We start from the raw sequence: 18663 nt of genomic DNA, 5'->3' as shown, positions 1-18663 counted from the left end.
AAAGTAAGGTTGAGGGAGAGAATGACAACACAAGACAATGAGTAAAATAGTTGGATCAAATTAATAATATTTTATGTTAAATTTCTTGAATTATTTAAAATTATAAATAAATTAATTGAATGTGCAAATTTTAGAGATTAAATACAATATTATACAAAATTCAAAACAAAATTCCATTAACTAATAAACGAAAAGTGGTTTGATTGATATGAAAATGAAAATATAATGACCAAGCTAATCAAATATTTTAGTAAGTGATCAAAATCAAATTGATCATATAATTCAAGGACCAATAAATTAATTACCCTAATAAGAATTGTATTTCAGCCCGACCCAACTTTTTAAGCCACATAACCAGGTAAAATTGGCTTAATACAGTACACAGGCTTTTTATTTAGCTCAATATGACACAGAGCACTTTATTTAGAGAACTACAATATTTTCTAAAATTTTAATGGAACTCATGATGCCGATAAACGAAAAAAGGGCAAAAAACTGTAAGTTGTCAAAAGATAGAGATAAATGTGTCATAAAGGTAGAAAATATGTCACAATGACATAATTATTCTTATTAAAAAATTAAAAAAAATGATAACCAACAGGTGACAATCAACATCAAAATCAGTGTCAACGTCGGTTAAATAAAACTAAAGAAAAAAGTTAAATTGATCAATAAAATTGACACAAATTGTAAAGAAAAAAAAAAGAAAGATATGAGGAGGAATAAAACAGCTAGCGTTTTGGTTGGGATTAAATTTGTGTATAATAAATTATTAAATTTAATCTCTCACAAAACGTGTTATTAAATCTATTGTCTTAGACTTTTATCTATTTTCATTATAAATCCATTATGCAGCTGACAGCAGCCAAAGAAGCTCAGATTGTGAAAGGATGGAAGGGGTTGAGCACAGAATAGTTAAAGTGAACGGCATCAACACGGACGTAGCTGAGAAAGGGCAAGGCCCAGTCATTCTTTTTCTGCATGGCTTCGTTGAGCCATGGAACTCTTGGCATCACCAGATTGATGCTTTGTCTTCCAAGGGTTACTGAGCCATCGCACCCGACCTGCAGGGCTTCGGTGACACGGATGCTCCGGATTCGGTCACCGAGTACACCTGCTTCCATGTAGTGGGGGATTCAATCGATCTTTTAAACATTGTCACCCCCGAACAACAGGTGTTTGTAGTAGGCCATGACTGGGGAGCTCTCATAGCTTGGTATTTGTGCTTGTTTAGGTCGTACAAAGTGAAAGCCTTGTTGAATCTGAGTGTGCCCCTTTTACCACGTAATCCACAAATGAAGCCCGTTGATGAGTGGAGAGTTGTTTATGGGAATGATTATTACATCTGTAGATTTCAGGTAAATTTACCCTTTCTAATAACTTTTCAAGCATAATTTGTCCATCCCAACTGAGAAATATCACAACAGGAACCTGGAGAAATAGAAGTTGAGTTTGCAGAGATTGGCACCGAGACAATAATGAAGGAAATGCTGGCATACAGCGTTCCGGCTCCAATAATGTTAACCAAAGGGAACCTATTCGGACATTCATCGGATATGTCGACTGCGTTGCCTTCCTGTTTATCAGAGGAAGTCTTTAATTACCATGTCACTAAGTTTAACAAAAGCCGCTTCACTGATGGAATCAACTATTACCGGAGCTTTAATCGGTATTTATATTATACATACGTGTCTAATGACAGAAACAGGGAACTCACGACAGCATGGGATGGTTGTGAGGTAAAAGCAGCCACAAATTTCATAGTGGGTGATATGGACCTGGTTTACCATATGCCTGGCCTCAAGGAATACTTCCACAATGGCAGATTCAAGAAGGATGTGCCATTGTTGCAGGAAGTAGTGGTAATGGAAGGAGTTGGGCACTTCATCCACATGGAAAAACCCGACGAGATTAACAACCACATTTACGACTTCTTCCGACGGTTCGATTGACATTTTCTTTTAAATCCTCCCATGTTCCATCTATGTTTCTGCTTGTGCAATAAAATTTGGCTACCTTAGGACCCTAATAATTATAGCTGATTTGTGGAGCCTCCCCTGCCCCGATCTTTTATTCTACTTCGAAGTTTTCGGGTAGAAATGCATTCGGAGATAGCGACTGAAACTTCTAGAGCTTTGTTATTTCAAATGCAAGTTCCTAAATGTTTTTGGTTGACGTTGTCTCTATCGCTTGCTTCCTCATTGATTGTATCTATTCATCTGTTTGTCTGGTAATACCTCTTTTTATACACACTTTCCTAATAAATTGTTTCTATCGTACCTAAGATATTTCTACAACTTGAAACCATACAACAAAAACACACACGTACATTTAATTTGGACAAAAGAATCTCAAAAAAAGCACAGCATATCAAAGTAAGATTATTTCAACCAGATATCATAACACACATCATCCCTCAAAAGGAGATCCAGTTCATGCATGGGACACACACAGAGGGAAAAGTGGGAACCAATTCTGATAAGCCAGAATTTTAGTGAAAAGATAATATCAGTTAACCTGCCTCAAACGCAAGAGCTGCAAGATCTTTCTCGTCCTTGGGTGCATGGCATTGATACTGAAAATATATAAAATCTGAAAATGTAACCATTTAGAAATTAGATTCTTAAATCAATGATATGCCACAATAATCACATACCCTCGGATTCGAAATATAAACAAAAGCTTAGCTTCTGGATCAATATAAAATCCTCCTTTCAACTTTGCTTCACGCTTCAATCGAATCAACTCCTTTTCCTGAGGATTGCACACCACATAATACGAGTTGAGACACTTCTAAGATTTGATTAAAACAACAATGTATGAAAAAATATGAACAGAACAGAACAATTACCTGAGCCTCATACTCCTTTGCATACAGCTTGAATAATATCTTTGAGCATAATTTCGGCAATTCTGAAACGTCCATAAAAAAATTCTATAGTTTCTTTCCTGCCACAAGGTGTAGATAAATGCAGTCCAAGAAATCTTCAATATGATGGTGATAAGAGACTTCCCTTTCCAAGATGAACTTGCCCGAGAAACCATTTCATCCCATGTCAAGTAAGAATAATTCATCCCATTTAGGCGCAAGATAGATTTCCATAGGCCAGCTGCCAAGGAACATTGGGAGAATAGATGATCCCTTGTCTCTTGAGTGCTGCTGCAATTGACACAAATTCCTTCAGTGCAAATCCCCATTCTTTGAAGTCGATCTCTGGCAGTTAACCTGTCCAAAAGTGACATCCAAGCAATCATGCTATGCTTTGGGATATGCATTGGAAACCATATAAGTCTGTGTCAAGAAACCTTCTGCCCTTGCAGTCGAATCATGTCCCAAATTTCCTTTATCTGCAGTGAACCAGTAGAAAGGATAAGATAAGCTGTAGTCCTCATTTTTAGAATTCTTTTGATGCTCCAGCTAACATTGGCACCAGCTTCGAATTGCCAGAAATCTTAATCCTTTAGAACATAACTTTTAAGCCATGCAACCCATTCTTCATTTCTCTTATTCTTCTTCAGGAGTGACTCGGGGACTGCAGTCTTAACTTCCTCGCCCATCTCTAATCAAAACTATATCAAACCAAAATCAATAAAATTTTGTAACAAAATCCATTTCATTCTTTTGAGTTTATGTCAGCTTAACAGAGTTTGTTACTGACTAAAGACTACAGAATCTGAGTAAGATGAAAGATCCATTAAATAAAAGAACTGGAGTTAAGCAAGCAGAAAGGGTTAGTAAAACGGAATCAATGTATAACAAAACATTGTTGATAAAAATCAAGACAGAGAGATAATCATTGAAAACACAGATTTCTCACCTTAGTTTTTTTTTAAATGTTAAATAGGATTTTAATGATTAAACGAACGGATGGGATTTCTTTTTCCCCACTTTCAGGAACAACTCAGATCGGGTTTAACCCAGATGGGCCCATATCCGAAAGAGGGACAAGGAAAAAAATAAGATCCGAATTTCAGGAAATTGATCCCGACGTGAATCGATCACGCTACCTTCAGATGTGGAGTCGGAGGAGCTACCATTGATGACAGGGCTCACTGAAATCTTGATATTGTATTTACTCCTAAATAAAATAAAATGTTCAACAATAAAAAAAATTATATTAATTAAATAAAAAAAATCAAAAGATCATTCAAGAATTTGGGTCGGAAAAAAAAAGCATAGGGTGAGAATTATATATATATTTACCCTATGATCAATACAATCACAATACTAATTTACTAAATCTAGAATTAATTAGAGACCCTATATATATAATGTACATTAGATGAGACTCAATTTAGGGTCTCAAGGATTACAGGGAGGAAATCAAGTGCAAGTTGGGAGGGATCCTATTCGATTTTTTTTTTGTTTAATTGAAATTTAGGTCCCGAAAATGAAAATATTATTCAAATTAAACCTCAACTACTTAAATTTGTTGATTAAATATTATTTAGGTCCCTAATTTATTTGGCTCCCTTGCATATTATTTTAGTTCCATTCTTTAAGTACTCTTCAACCTAACCAACTCTATCAAGGTGTTTTATTGATTTTTTTTTTACTAAGTAGTTAATTTTCAAATTAAGGAATTTAAACATTGTTGATTTTATTTAGGCAAAAGGATACCTAAGGCCCTTGTAATTTTCTAAAAAATCAAAGTGGTCTTCGAATTTTTTTTTTGCACTCAATGTAACCATTTACCAACAATTTTCATCATTGATCGTTACGATGCTGATGTGGTACTTCACGGTGCTAATGCAGCAGTCCACGGTGTTGATGTGGCAGTCCACAATGGCTGGTGACGTGGTAGATGGGCTAAATTGATTTTTTTCAAGTTTGAGGGCCAAATTGAATTTTTTAAAAGTTCAAGGGCTTTTCTTAAAAAATAAACATATTTTAAATTTAAAATATAAAATATTAAAAAGTTAAATATAAAAATATTATCAAATATTTTTATATTATTTATTAAATGAAAAATAAGTTATATCTAAATTTAAAATATTATTATTTATTTTAATCTACTATTTTATTTTTCATTGAAATTACAACAAAAAAGCCAATCAAAATGGTTGTTCGTATACCAATAGAAATAAGGATAATGGGAATTCACAACTACCGGAAGGAGAGTATAATATATACTTTCATAACTTTTCATACAATTAATATTTTAATAAGTCGACTGTCAAATATTGATATAAATATACTTGTCATATATGTAACTATGAATAAATTTAATCTTTATCATATTGGTCTGAAACTCTGTCGTTTATTGATGTATATTTTAAGTGAATAGAATATAAAATTTGACCAACAAATTATCTAAATATTAATCTATTAAAATTACAAAAAATATATAAAATTACTTTAACTTTATACTAATTTAAGTGAATCACACCTCATATATGATTGGAGTAATTAATAGGGTAAACTATGTGAATAGTCTCCTATGTTTAGGGTATGTCCGACTTTGGTCACCAATTTAAAAATTAAGGAGAAATGATCCCTAATTAAGAGGAAATGATCCCTAACATTATCTAACCGTTCGATTTTAGTCCCTCGACCATTAATTTTTGTTAACCCCTTTTGTTTAAGTCTTTTTTGTTGAAGTACCTATCATGGTTGAGGTACTAAAATCAAACGAGAGTTAACGACTGAGTGATTAAAATCGAATGGATCGATAATGTTAAAGACTAAAATCGAATGGACCGATAACGTTAGAGACCATTCCTCCTTAATTTTTAAATTGGTTACCAAAGTCGGTCAGACCGAAAACATATAGGACTATCTGCATAGTTTACCCTAATTAATAAAAATATAAAATTTTGGATATTTTCTTTTATTTATGAAGCGTATGAAAAAAAAGTAAAAAAAAGTAGTAAAAATAAGATCATCGGGCCACTAGGTGTTTCATGCCTTGGACAAAGCTGAAACAATCGCATGGAAACCAAAAGAGATCGTTGTCGTTATCAAGCGCCACAAAAAATTTCAAAGTTGGCTTTTGTAATTTAAATGGAAAATAAAATAGTAAATTAAATTGAATAATAATATTTTAAAACTAAATATAACATATTTTTTATTTAATCAATAATTCTAATAATTAATGGTATTTTTATATTTATTTTTTTAATATTTTTTAAAATTTAAATATAAAATATTTGTATTTTTTTTAAATTAAATAAGCCCTTGAACTTTTTAAAAGATCAATTTGGCCCTTAAATTAAAAAAACTAATCTAGCTCATCAGTCACGTCACTAGCCACCGTAGATTGCCTCATCAGCATCGTAGACTGCCATGTCAGCATCGTAAAGTGTCACGTTAGCATCGTGGACTGCCACATCAACATCGTGAACGGTCAACGACATAAACCATTGGTCAAATGGCCACATTGGGTTCTTTTTCTAAGTTCAAGGACCACATTGAATGGAAAAAATTTCAAGTGCCACATTGATTTTTTTTAAAAAGTACAATAGCCTCAAGTACCCTTTTGCCTTTTATTTAACTATTGGGTAAAGTACACAAATGGTCCCCTAACTATAGGGCAATATTTTATTGAGTCCCCCGATTATTAAGAACTACAAAAATGGTTCCTTAACTATAGGGTATTGATTTGTTAAGTATCTCAACTATTAAAAGCTACAAAATGGTCATTCGACTATTCATATGTTTCAAACTCATAATTTTGTGTTAAAAAATTGGCGTTCGTCTAAAGTGAACGTTAACTTGTTAATTGTGATGTGGTAAAATCTGATCATAGAATCTCAAACGACTATACAATTCAAATGATTTAAGATAAGATTTCATCTTATATTAGTTAGCAAGTTAATGTCCAACTCATATGACTGTCAATTTTTAACAGAAAAGGGTGAGTTTGGAATATATGAATAATCAAGTGACTATATTGTAACTTTTAATAGTCGAGTGACTCAACAAAGCAACACTCTATAGTAAAGGGATTATTTTGTAACTTTTAATAGTTGATGAACTCAACAAAGTAACACCCTATAATTGGAGAACTATTTGTGTATTTTTCGCTTACTATTTTAATTATAATTTTCAAATAGACATGTAGTATAAATTAGGGTTCGAAATACATGAGTCAATTTGCCCAGGTCTAGTTCTTCTCTCTGCCTAACATTGAATTATTGTTATAGCTAGTGAGCAAGCCTGTATGATAGCCTAATATAAGGATAAGGAAATGTGCAACCATAAATGTTAATATTTTTTAACATTTTCGGTAGAGCGCTACCTAAAATGTTATTTTTTTTTACAGAAAATGTTAATTTCTCTACCTAAAATGAATATTTCGGATATTAATATTTTCGGTAGAAAAAATAACATTTTAGGTAGCACCCGATATTAATATTTCTGGTAAAAAAAAATAACATTTTAAGTAGCACTCTATTAGAAATGTTAAAAAATATTAACATTTTCGATAGTGCTTTTTCTTGGCCTTATATTAGGCTGCCTTTCCTTAGGTATCCCAAGCTCATTCGTTTTCCTTCCTTTGCAAATAGTGGCAATTGGTGAATTCATGAATATTTTTTAGGGTAGGCGCACACACACATATCACATAAAAATTTAATAAATGACACAACTAGAATTTCAGGGTAGACAAAATTATTAAAATATATAATTATTCGAAGAAAATTCGAATTTCAAAGTGTGCACTTACTCACCCTAGATCGTTAATGGATCCACCACTAGGTAGAACTGATCATTTATTAAAATTAACACAAGTAAACTAATAACTTAAAACAATCTAAGGTTTAATCGGGAAACTTATAATTACAAGATAAAATAACACTTTTATTAATACATAATATAATTCTCTATCAATAAGTTCTTTTACTCTAACACACTTTTTACATTCTTCACTGCTCTAGTAACAATGATAAATTTCATCTTATATTTATAGATTTTAGTGTTCATTGGATTGTTGACACATGTCAATATTTTAGCTATTAAACTTATAAATGTTGAGAATCTTTTATAGATAATTCTAGATGTAATATCAAATATTACAAATATCTAGATTATTTTATGAATAATTACACACACACACATATATATATATATATATATATATATATTATTTTTATATTATTTTAGAATATTCTCGAGATATATCTCGTAAATGATAATTATATATTTATATAGTGACTTTTCAACATTGGTATTTTTTAATGATTAAAAGAGAAAATCTTTTATTTTAAAATAAATAAATAAAAAATTTAGTTAATTTGTACAAATTACTTTTAATTTAATACTATTATTTTTTTCTCTATCGTTGCATGCAACCGCACGCCGATAAAGCTTTTGTTTTCGTATTCGTTAAATATCTGATATGACTTGACGGTATATCCTAGTGCAATCCCTCTAACTTAGCTTGAGTTTATTCTCATGCTTTTCCAGTTGGATGAGACAACAATGTCGACCTTATAATGTAATCAAAACTGGCTGAAGATGCCTCGTACAAAACAAGTTGCCTATAATGGGAATTTTAGTTGTGAGACGCCTAAAATAAGGTTAATAAACGATGTGACTGGTAAAAAATGTAATAGGTTAAAAGTGGAGCACAAAATGTTATAAATTAAAACCGAAAAAGTTATCAGTTGGAGTAACATAACATGTTGCACTAAAATGTTATACAGGGTAAGAAAATGAGTTATAATCGGGAAATGTTATAGATACTATAAATATTTTAGGCTTCACCTAAAAAGTTATTAAAGTTTAAGTTGATGGGGCCTTATACATTCTCACGATAAGAAAATAAGTTAAAAGCCAAAAATGTTATGAATATAAGAAATAAGGTTGCGCCAAGAATGTCATGATTCACTAAGAAATAGGTTGTGATCTGTAATATTAATATTTTTATCAATCATTCAAAAGTATTTATAGATTTTAATCCTTTGATTGATTCAAATATTTTTTTACTTTTTAAATGTATTTATTAATTAATGTTATGAAATATAGATTTGATTTAGTGATTTGATTATATGTTGATTTAGTATTTATAAATTTTAATTTTTTTAATTTAGTATGCATAAAAAATTTCTTTGATTATATATATATATATATATATATATATATATATTATTGTGATATTATGTTTGATATTTATAAATATATGTTTGATATATATTAATTAATTCAAATATAATATTTTAATTTTTGAAAATTTGCTCACTGTCGTTTGATTCATTTGGTCTCAGAGAATCTTTGTCCACTCGCCATCGTGAAGTTGCTCATCGTACATATTCACGGTCGGAGATATTCGGCGTCACTGAAAATTTCAATTAATGTTTGACATTTCTTTTAAATTTACTCTATTTATTTTAGTTTCTTATGTTAGTTCTTTATTTCTTTTTGTTTTATAAACTTTTTTTTTGTGTGCATATTTTTAGGTTATGTTATAAGTTATTTTACATATTATAGTCGTATCATGTTATTGTAGTTTTTCTAGATTAACCCTACTGAAATCTTCGAATAGATAATTATTTTGTCGTTTTTTGGTATTGGATTCAAAATGAATATGGAGGGAGTTGGGGTTAGGTTGACCGATTGCTATTTGGGTTAAGAGTATTAAATTTGGATTGTATATTAAATTTGAGTTAATATTAATTTTTGATTTTTAACTAGATATATTTTTAATTTTTTTATTAAGGCTTGATGAATAGATTTTTAAACTTAAACAAAAATAATGTTCATAATAATTTGTTTTTATCTTTTGAGTATAAATAAATTTAACTTAATAAACTAATTTTAAATTATATAACGGAAGCATATGGATAGGCCACTGCTTGCAAAAGCAGAACCCTAACTCACTTTTACCCTTTCAAATCCCCAATTTCAATTTATACATATTTGTCTCTCTAAGTCTAATAGTGGTGAAAATGTCGAAGAAGAAGCAAGAGCCGAGGAATCAGATGGAAGCCGCGGATGACAACCGATTCACCATTAAAAATATTATGAAAGATATTCAGTTTCTTGGTATTTACTCCCTTTTTTTTCAAATTTATGTTTTGTAATCCAAGCAACCTGAATCAATGTCAGTGAAGATTTACGGTGTTGCCTTTAGTTGCTGTTAATCCTTTTCAGCATCTTGTTTTGATCATAACTATAGGTGATATTAGTATTAAGTTTGGCTGTTTTCGTTACTGTTTTTGTAGTTTCTATTGTTTATCTCAAGTGGGTTTGATTTTGTTTTGAATGATCTGCCTTAAATTACATGCTTTTTGGAGAAAGCTTTCCAACGTTTTGGTTCCAGAAATAACAATGAGAAATTCCATCATTGCTTCTTTTAAGTGGTTGCAACGAAGGTGAAAAATAGATTTTTTGGACTTGAAGATTTTTTGGACTTGAAGCTTTCTTGTGCTTGATAATAATGCTTTAAAAAATTTTTATGCTTCTGTGTATTTAGTTTTTGTTCGAGAGTTTTAGGGTGGAAGCTGTTATGCCTCAAATTTTTGGTGAAAACTTTTAGTTCTTTGAAGACTTCTTTTCAGAAATGGTTGGAATGCTTCCTGTGAATCATATTCATATTGAAAAATACATGTCTCGACTGAATTTGATATCGAATATGCTTAGCTCTATTGTATTGATATCTGGATTTGGAGTGAGTTTTGGGTACATAATTTGTACTGCACGGTTTGCTCAATCTTTTAAAAGTTAGTTTTCTTATATTTAGAGTCTTAGACCTACATATGTACATCCGAATATGGGTTAGACATGGATAGAAAGTGAGGGATACAGGTAACATAAGTTCCACATGGTGATATGAACGTAGCTCTATTTCGAAACTTTTACCCCTTCCAGTTACATATTAACATTTGCTATGTAGTTTTATAGTGGTTTTGTCTTCCTTTTTTTACATTTTAGGGTCCTCACACATGACATGGAAAGATAGGAAAGATATGGAGAATAGGAAGGTGGTTTCTTTGGGTGGAAAGGTAAGAACTTTTGTCTTCAAAAAGATAAACCGAGAAGACTGTGTAATGATTGTGATTTAAAATTGTATTTAGCATTGGCTCTTGGTTTTCTGAATGCAGCCTCCTAAGAGACAGAGACTACCTCTGAGTGTAGCTAAGGCGGTCATGAAGAATCAAAAGAAAAGAGGAGAGAAAATCCTGCAAGAGGTGATCTACTTTCTCTTCCTTTTTACCATAATTTATGTTATCTGGGCTCGGAATATACTTAATATTTTAATATTTTTTTCATATATTTGGAAGATCTTTTTCATGCCAATGTATGAATTTGTAGGATACAAGTTTGGGAATGATTACTTAAAAAAATTCTGGGTTATATAGGTCATGATTCTTTTAGCTGATACAAAACCTTTTGTGGATTGTTGTCCTTTTCTTTTTTGAATCTAGAATATGATTCTTAGCCGATTTGGAGGGAAGCTTGTTGCTGGTGGTAGTTCTAAAGGATCGGCAGACAAGCGGAGGCCCGAGGACAGGGTTCTTAAGTCAAGTGAAGGTCATTTTAAAAATGGTGTACTTGATGTGAAGCATCTGTTCCAGAAGTCTCCTGCTAAAGACAATGACTTTGACAGTCACCCCGTTGGCAAAGGGAAAAAGAAAAGGAGAAGTGGTAAAAAGAACGGAGGGAAGAAGAAAGGTGGTCGTGGGGGCAGAAAGCGCCACTGAATGAAACATCCGATATGAGTACGGCTCGCCTCAGCAATGCCGATTTTGGATCTATAACTTGTTATTGTCGGCGTATGATCTTCATCTGTTACTGTATATTAAAGCTCTTGCCGGCTTTGATTGAGATAACTGCTCGAGTATGTAGGAACATCCAGTATTTTACTGATTTTGATGAGAAGATTTGTAGTCTTCATGGTTTTGTTTGCATAATTTGCTTATTCTCTCCCATATTTATTTTCATCATTTTGTTTGAAAATTATTTACATTTATCAACATAACATCATCCTCGTTTACATATTGCAAATACAGGTAATTATAATAATTCAACGTAAAAAGAATTTGATGTATTTGTTTTTTTAAAATACTACAGCTGAACCAATATAAAAATTTAATGTAATTGAATTAAAATAATGATTTTTTGTGTATAATCGTATTAAATTAAAGTTTATGTACAAATTTAATATTTGAATCAAATATTAATTTCATATATATAATTATATAAAATTAAAGTTTATGCGAATAATTATACAATGGGTAAATTACACCTGTTGAAAAATCAATAAAATTTCATATATTTTATTTATCTAGGGTAATATTTATTCTAAAAACTATAAATTATTTAACAATGAATACTTATATATCATGCAATCGTTGGTACTAAAACTCAAAATCACTAAAAATAGATCGATACTAAAACTCAAAATCACCGAGGATAATAACCATCATTTCAACCCGTGTTGTTTGGTTGATACCAATAAAATTTTATTTGTTTGACATTTAATTAAGTTAAAGATTTGCTTAAACTTACTTTCCGCGTGTAAACTCATTATATATTCTTTTATATAAAATGACATTAAAACATAAGGTAAATCACGTGATTAGTACTCGAACAATTAGTTTTGGTCTATTTTAGTATTTAAACTTTCATTTTTTTAATCATATCTAAAGTTTAATTTTTATTTCATTTTAGTTTCCCACCATTATTAGTATCCTATTTAAAATTTAACATTAAGTTTTGAAAAAATAAAATAAAAGTTTAGGTACTAAAATAGGCTAAAATAAATAGTTTAGGTACTAAACGTGTTAAGTTTTTAACGGTGAGATACTAAAATGAAATTAAAACTAAACACTAGACATGATTTTAAAAAACTATAAGTTTAAGTATTAAAATAAATCAAAAGATATTTTAATTACTAAATGTGTAGTTTAACGTAAAACTTATCACGATGTTTGTGAGTTCCTAAATCATTTAAATTCAATCACATTTTTCAATTTAACATATAAAATAATAATATTGTAATGATAGTACGATATCCATTGAATAGAGATATATCAAATTAATTTTAACTAAATAAATAAACAAACACGAACAATTAAACGAACAAAATTTTTTATTCGTGTTTGTTCATTAAGAAATTTAGCTTGTTCTTGTTCGTCCATATTCATTTGTTAAAATTATAAACGAACACAAATGAACAAACATAAACAAACGAACAAACATAAACAAATGAACATAAAATTAATTGGGTTTATATTTGAGAAGAGTTTTTTTCTTTCCAAATAATTCTAGTATTTATATTTTCTTTAATTGATTTGAGTATTTTTTTATTTGGGTGTAAAATTAATTGAGTTTAAAAATATTAATAAGTTTAAGGTTAAAATTTATGAAGTCTTAATATTTTAATGGTCTGGAGAACATAAATGAATATAAACGAACGAACATAAATGGACGAACATAAACGAACATAAATGAACGAACATAAACGAATAGATTACCGAACATTCACAAATATAAATAAATGAATGAGCCTTTTGATCGTATTCGTTCATTTAATTAAACATACATAAAATATTGTTCATGTTAATTAATTTAATAAATAAATGAATATAAACAAACTTTCTACCAAATAATTCGCTCAATGTTCAATTCATTTACATACCTACAATTAATCAATTAATCATGTCTTCATCACGCATGATACCAATAGGTGTTATTTTTTTATAAATAACTGGAAATAAAAGTTTAATTTTAAAAAAAAGAGAAAATAACCTCAGTGACCGAAAATGCCTTATAATATACGATTTTAACCAACTTTTTTTGGATTTGCCATAATAACCAACAAATTCGCAACGCGAACTCCAATTTCGCAACGCGAATCTGTAAATCGCAACGCGAATTTGTAAATCGCAGCACATAAGTCAAATTCGCAACGCGATAGCCAAATTCGCAACACAAAAGTCAAATTCCCAACGCGAAAGTCAAATTCGTAACGCGAAAGTCAAATTCGCAACGCGAAAGTCAAATTCACAACGCGAAACACAATATTAATTTCGCAGCACAAATGTAAACAGTATTATCGCAAATCATAACCTAAAACCCTAAATCACAACTTAATCCCATCTCCATCTCTCACTCTCTACGGCGACATCCGTCCCCATCTCCGACGAAATCCGTCCCTATCTCAGGCGAAATCCGTCTATCTCCATCTCTCAGAGCAACCCTCACAACCATTCACGGTCAGAAATAGAAAATCAACCACCGAGGGTTAGTTTTTTAATCTCTTATTTTTATTTTGAAATTTTTGTATTATTATTAGATTTTTCTTATATTGATGATAAATTGACTGGTAATTTCAATATATATAAAGATTAACCATTTCACTGAGATTGCTTAGTAAATTCATTCGGTTGCTGCCAATACTGCTAAACTGTTTAGTCTTTAACCCTGTGAAGTTAGTATTTGTCTTTGTTTTATCTTTTTGTTGAAGAAATGCAATTCATTCAAGTTTCAATTTGCAGAAGAATAGTTTTTGAAACTTAAATTCACAACACGAAAATAAAAATCGCAACGCGAAAATGAAAATCGCAACGCGATTTTAGTTTCGCGTTGTGATTTTCTCGTTGCGATTTTCATTTTCGCGTTGCGAATTTAAGTTTCAGAAACTACTCTTATTCTGCAAATTGAAACTTGAATGAATTGCATTACTTCAACAAAAAGACAAATACTAACTTCACAGTGTTGCTAATTTAAGTTTCAAGAATAAACTACTACTCTTTATGTTGTCCTTGAACCTGCACTAAACCTATATGTTATCATTTTAAATGTTTATATAAGTGCTTACTTCTAGAATGTTATTTGATGCATTTTGTGAACTATGATGGAATAATGACAACATGTGAATACCGTGCTAGTTTGAAACATATTTGGCTTTGTTTTCACTGTTTAATATCATGTCTGTTTATAGTGTATAATTTGTAGTTTTTGGTATATCTAACTTGGTATGTTTATTGTTTTTGTAGAAATATTTTTCGGCTGCATTACCTTAAGGAATAAATTAAGCCTAGCCACTAAAATTGCGTCGACGCTTACACCTCTACAAAGAAAATTGTTTGAGGATACTTGCTTCGGGCCATGGCTGAAAGTACAACATACGGGTGGAGATGCTATGTTGACACATTTGTTTCTTCAGACCATGACTAACGATCTACCCGAGAGGATACAACGTGGTGATGAAGAGATATGGTTTCATTTTCCTCCGGCACCAGCGTATACTTGTTTTGGGCGGGAGGAGTTTTGCTTAATCACTGGTCTACGCTTCGGAAACGATGAAGTAACCCGATACACTAGTCATATCTCCCGCTTATCATGGTTATCTCGGGTTTTTCCTGAGCTGGCAAAGTCGAAGCTGAGTTTACACGTCGACGACTTGAAGAGATTATTTGTTAAAGATGGTTTTACTCGGATGGATGACCTTGATGTTGTCTGAGTATGCCATTTATTACTTTTTCATGCCGGCTTTTTAGGCAAAGAGGCCAGACAACCTATATCTGAGGACCTAATATTATTGGTAGATGACCTAAATGCATGGAACCTGTTTCCGTGGGGTTTATATCTATGGAAAGCTACCTGGAAGAAGTTGTTGTGTGCCTTTGAGGACCAAAAAAGTTTGCGGGGCGATGGTTCTAAATACATTTTGACAGGCTTTACTTGGGCCTTTAAGGTAAGAATTTCTATATAATGTTTCCAAAATTATAATTAATTATTTAACAATTACTAATGTTTGTATATTATATTGTTTTGTAGATTTGGATATTTGAGGCTTTCCCCAGCATGCGGACATATGCGATAAAAAGATCAAATGATATTCCTAGGGCTATTACCTGGAAGAGGATCCACATGTTGGATTGGGAAGAGTTACTCCCATATACGACAATGAATGATGTAAGTTAACATACAAATAATACCATATATAAACAAGTTATTACTAGTACAAGTTTAACTTTGTTTGAGATTTTATATTATTAGGAGGCCAACTATCCATTACAGAGCTGACACCCACAGAGGCTGAGTTTGCTACTGATTGGTGGCAAGGTAGTAAGCGGTTTTTTGATGGGACGGATGATGAGCACCCCCACTTCGAGAGCCATCACCTGATCGGGCCAATTCTACAGCTCGACACCCGGAGCCATCACCTGATCGAGCCTTTTCTCAACCTCCACCATCACCTATTCCATCACATCATCGAGCCTCTTCTCCACCATCACCTCATGATAGACAACCGGTAAAGAGGCCACGACATTTATCTCCCTGTTCTCCACCTCCACAGGATGCGTTAGGGGAGTTACGTGATGAGGTCGATGCTTTGTGTCATGAGGTCGGTACTTTACGTTAAGATAATGGTGCATGGCCTGATGAGGTTCGGTCTTTACGTGGTGGGGTGGATTTTTTACGCGATGACAATGGTGCGCTACGTGGTGAGGTATCTACTTTACGTGATGAGGTTGTCGCTCTACGCGAGATTGTTTCATCATTGCAGAATGAAGTTCATACTCTACACAATGAGGTAAATTTGTTTAATACTATACTAAAAATGCAAATAACCTTTTTTCGGCATTATTTATTTATTTATTTACTGATTTATGTATTAATTTATTTTCAGCGGTCTGATAAGGTAGATGCTTTACGTCGGGTTTTTCTTACACGACGGGGTTCACGCATCAGATGTCGTGCACGGGTCATTACGTCTCCGTTCACCCCACTAGTGCCAAGACTCCGTAAGAAGAAGTCCGATGCACCTATCATCATTCAAGAGGCGTCTCCTATCGTTCAAGAGGCCCCTCTCATCATCGAAGAAGCCCCTCCCACCGTTCAAGAGGCCCCTGTCATCGTTCAAGAGATCCCGCCCGCCGTTCAAGAGCCCGATTCATATATCGTCATATGTCGACATATTAATAAACCCCCTCCCGTGCCCGATATGATGGATGCGAGTTGACTTTTGTATGTGTTATCGGCCAGTACCATTCCTCAGCAGGAGAGGGAAACACTACCAGACACAATTACGGATAATACCCTTTGGGATAAGACCACAGTTGATTTTTATCTACATGACGGGAGCAAGGGGTGTTATTCTAGCCTATGCCAACTCGACGATGTTATTCATTTGTTTCTTGATCGGTCTTGGTGGGGTATTTTATTAGGGGTTGAAGATAATGGCTATCTCGAAGGGGTGGTAAGTCTTATATTCTTCTTATATTGCGTTTTGATTAATTTTTTTAAATTATTAATATATTCACTAATATATGTATTTTTTATTATAAAATAACATATTGATGCATAGGTGTCACGTCTTCTAATAATAAGGAAATTGAGGAAAATAAGAAATACTCGATGGACTATTATGCCGACTTCTTTTCACGTAGCTCACTTAAAGGATCCGAGAGATGCTTCATATACGTTGGGTAATGGAAAAGCTAAACTTTATCCTGCGTGGTGGGATATCGATAAGGTTAGTATTTATTTTTTGAATATTTTAAAGGTTTTCATAAATTTTATTTGATGTACACAATTATTTATGATTGCAGATGTTTATCCCTGTTTTGGAATATCGTCATTGGCTTCTCGTCGAGCTTCAGCTCCCATCCCTGAAGATAATGGTATATGATAGCATGTTGAATTACATACCATTGTCTGATTTGAGAGATATTATTTGTAAGGGATCGAGTGCTCATTTGGCAAAATACTTGGACGCGATTGATTATTGGACTAATTCTGGAAACAAGAAGCCAAAAAAGTTCAAAGTTACAATGATCAGAGACGATACCACGCCACAACAAACGAAGGGAGCCAGAGGAGATTGTGGTCCTCTTGTATGCATGTGCTTGGAGCGTTTGACGACAGGAAGTAAACACCTTCTACCTCCTACAGATAGAGACAGAGGTGCAGTAGGCTTATGGTTTCGACATTTTATAGCTCGAGCGATATATGCGAGACGTTGCCTACCTGCATCCGCGTGCTGAAAGTTTGCATAAACAATTGGTAAGTTTGAGCAAGTGTTGTTAACATATATACTCTTTGTTGGTTTGAAAATGTTTGGTTAAGTACCTACAATTCAATAATTTGTTGTTTGTTGGTTTTAGATGTGTAGAAAGTGTTGTTTGAGCAAATGTTTGGTTTCTGCATGTTATTACTAAAGTGAGCTGCGTGAAATTGATGTATTTGTGCATAAAAAATAGTATGGGGTACACTTTTTTTGCTTATTTAATTGAATTTTACATTGAAAGTTGATTTGTTTAATTGATGAGGAAATAAGAATTATTTTTGCTTGTTTAATTGATTTGTAAAAGTTGATTTGTTTAATTTGATGTGTAAATAAGAATTATTTTTTTGCTTGTTTAATTGATTTGTAAAAGTTGATTTGTTGTTTTAAATTCAATCAGCATTATGTTGAAGGCAAAAAAGACATGTTGAAGGTACAAATTCGCAACGCGAAAGTCAAATTCGCGTTGCGATTTTTGGTTTGTGATTTCGCGTTGCGAATTTGACTATCACAACGCTTATTTCGCGTTGCGAATTTAACTTTCGTGTTGATCGCAACATACAACATCAAGTTATATACAACATCAAACACATTCCAAGCTATAAATACAAGCTAAGGACACTTGAAGAAGCAAGAGAACAACTATCCAAGTAATCAAACACAAGAGAAAATCCCAACATGATAACAACTGAACAGATCATAG

General features: G+C 32.2%; 1 protein-coding gene, 1 long non-coding RNA gene and 1 pseudogene across 2 annotated transcripts; 2 read left to right on the top strand and 1 right to left on the bottom strand.

Moving 5' to 3' along the window:
* The first annotated feature begins 890 nt into the window (after nt 1-890).
* On the top strand, nt 891-1952 carry LOC120168057 (annotated as a pseudogene).
* A 535-nt stretch (nt 1953-2487) lies between these two features.
* On the bottom strand, nt 2488-2904 carry LOC120168013. The gene is made up of 3 exons (XR_005520095.1): nt 2852-2904; nt 2657-2754; nt 2488-2575 (listed from the first exon to the last, which is right to left on the bottom strand). It is a non-coding gene; the product is annotated as an uncharacterized LOC120168013 (long non-coding RNA).
* Nucleotides 2905-9815: 6911 nt separating this feature from the next.
* LOC120167974 lies at nt 9816-11872 on the top strand. Its single transcript, XM_039176852.1, has 4 exons — nt 9816-9985; nt 10874-10944; nt 11044-11130; nt 11368-11872. Exons 1-4 carry the CDS (start codon nt 9889-9891, stop codon nt 11641-11643), a joined length of 531 nt encoding a protein of 176 aa, XP_039032783.1. The 5' UTR covers nt 9816-9888; the 3' UTR covers nt 11644-11872.
* The last annotated feature ends 6791 nt before the right edge of the window (nt 11873-18663 follow it).

This window comes from Hibiscus syriacus, unplaced genomic scaffold (genome assembly GCF_006381635.1).
Source record: "Hibiscus syriacus cultivar Baekdansim isolate YM2019G1 unplaced genomic scaffold, ASM638163v2 tig00111708_pilon, whole genome shotgun sequence".
Classification (NCBI taxonomy): Eukaryota; Viridiplantae; Streptophyta; class Magnoliopsida; order Malvales; family Malvaceae; genus Hibiscus; species Hibiscus syriacus.
Note: the sequence above shows the minus strand (reverse complement) of the source record. Positions and strands in the feature narration are given on the sequence as shown.

Bases quoted from the DNA above. Each gene is read 5' to 3' on its own strand.
- LOC120167974 (XM_039176852.1), top strand. From the start codon at position 9,889: ATGTCGAAGAAGAAGCAAGAGCCGAGGAATCAGATGGAAGCCGCGGAT. The intron at 9,986-10,873 runs GTATTTACTCCC...TTTACATTTTAG, and splicing joins GAAAGATATTCAGTTTCTTG to GGTCCTCACACATGACATGG. The intron at 10,945-11,043 runs GTAAGAACTTTT...TTCTGAATGCAG, and splicing joins TGGTTTCTTTGGGTGGAAAG to CCTCCTAAGAGACAGAGACT.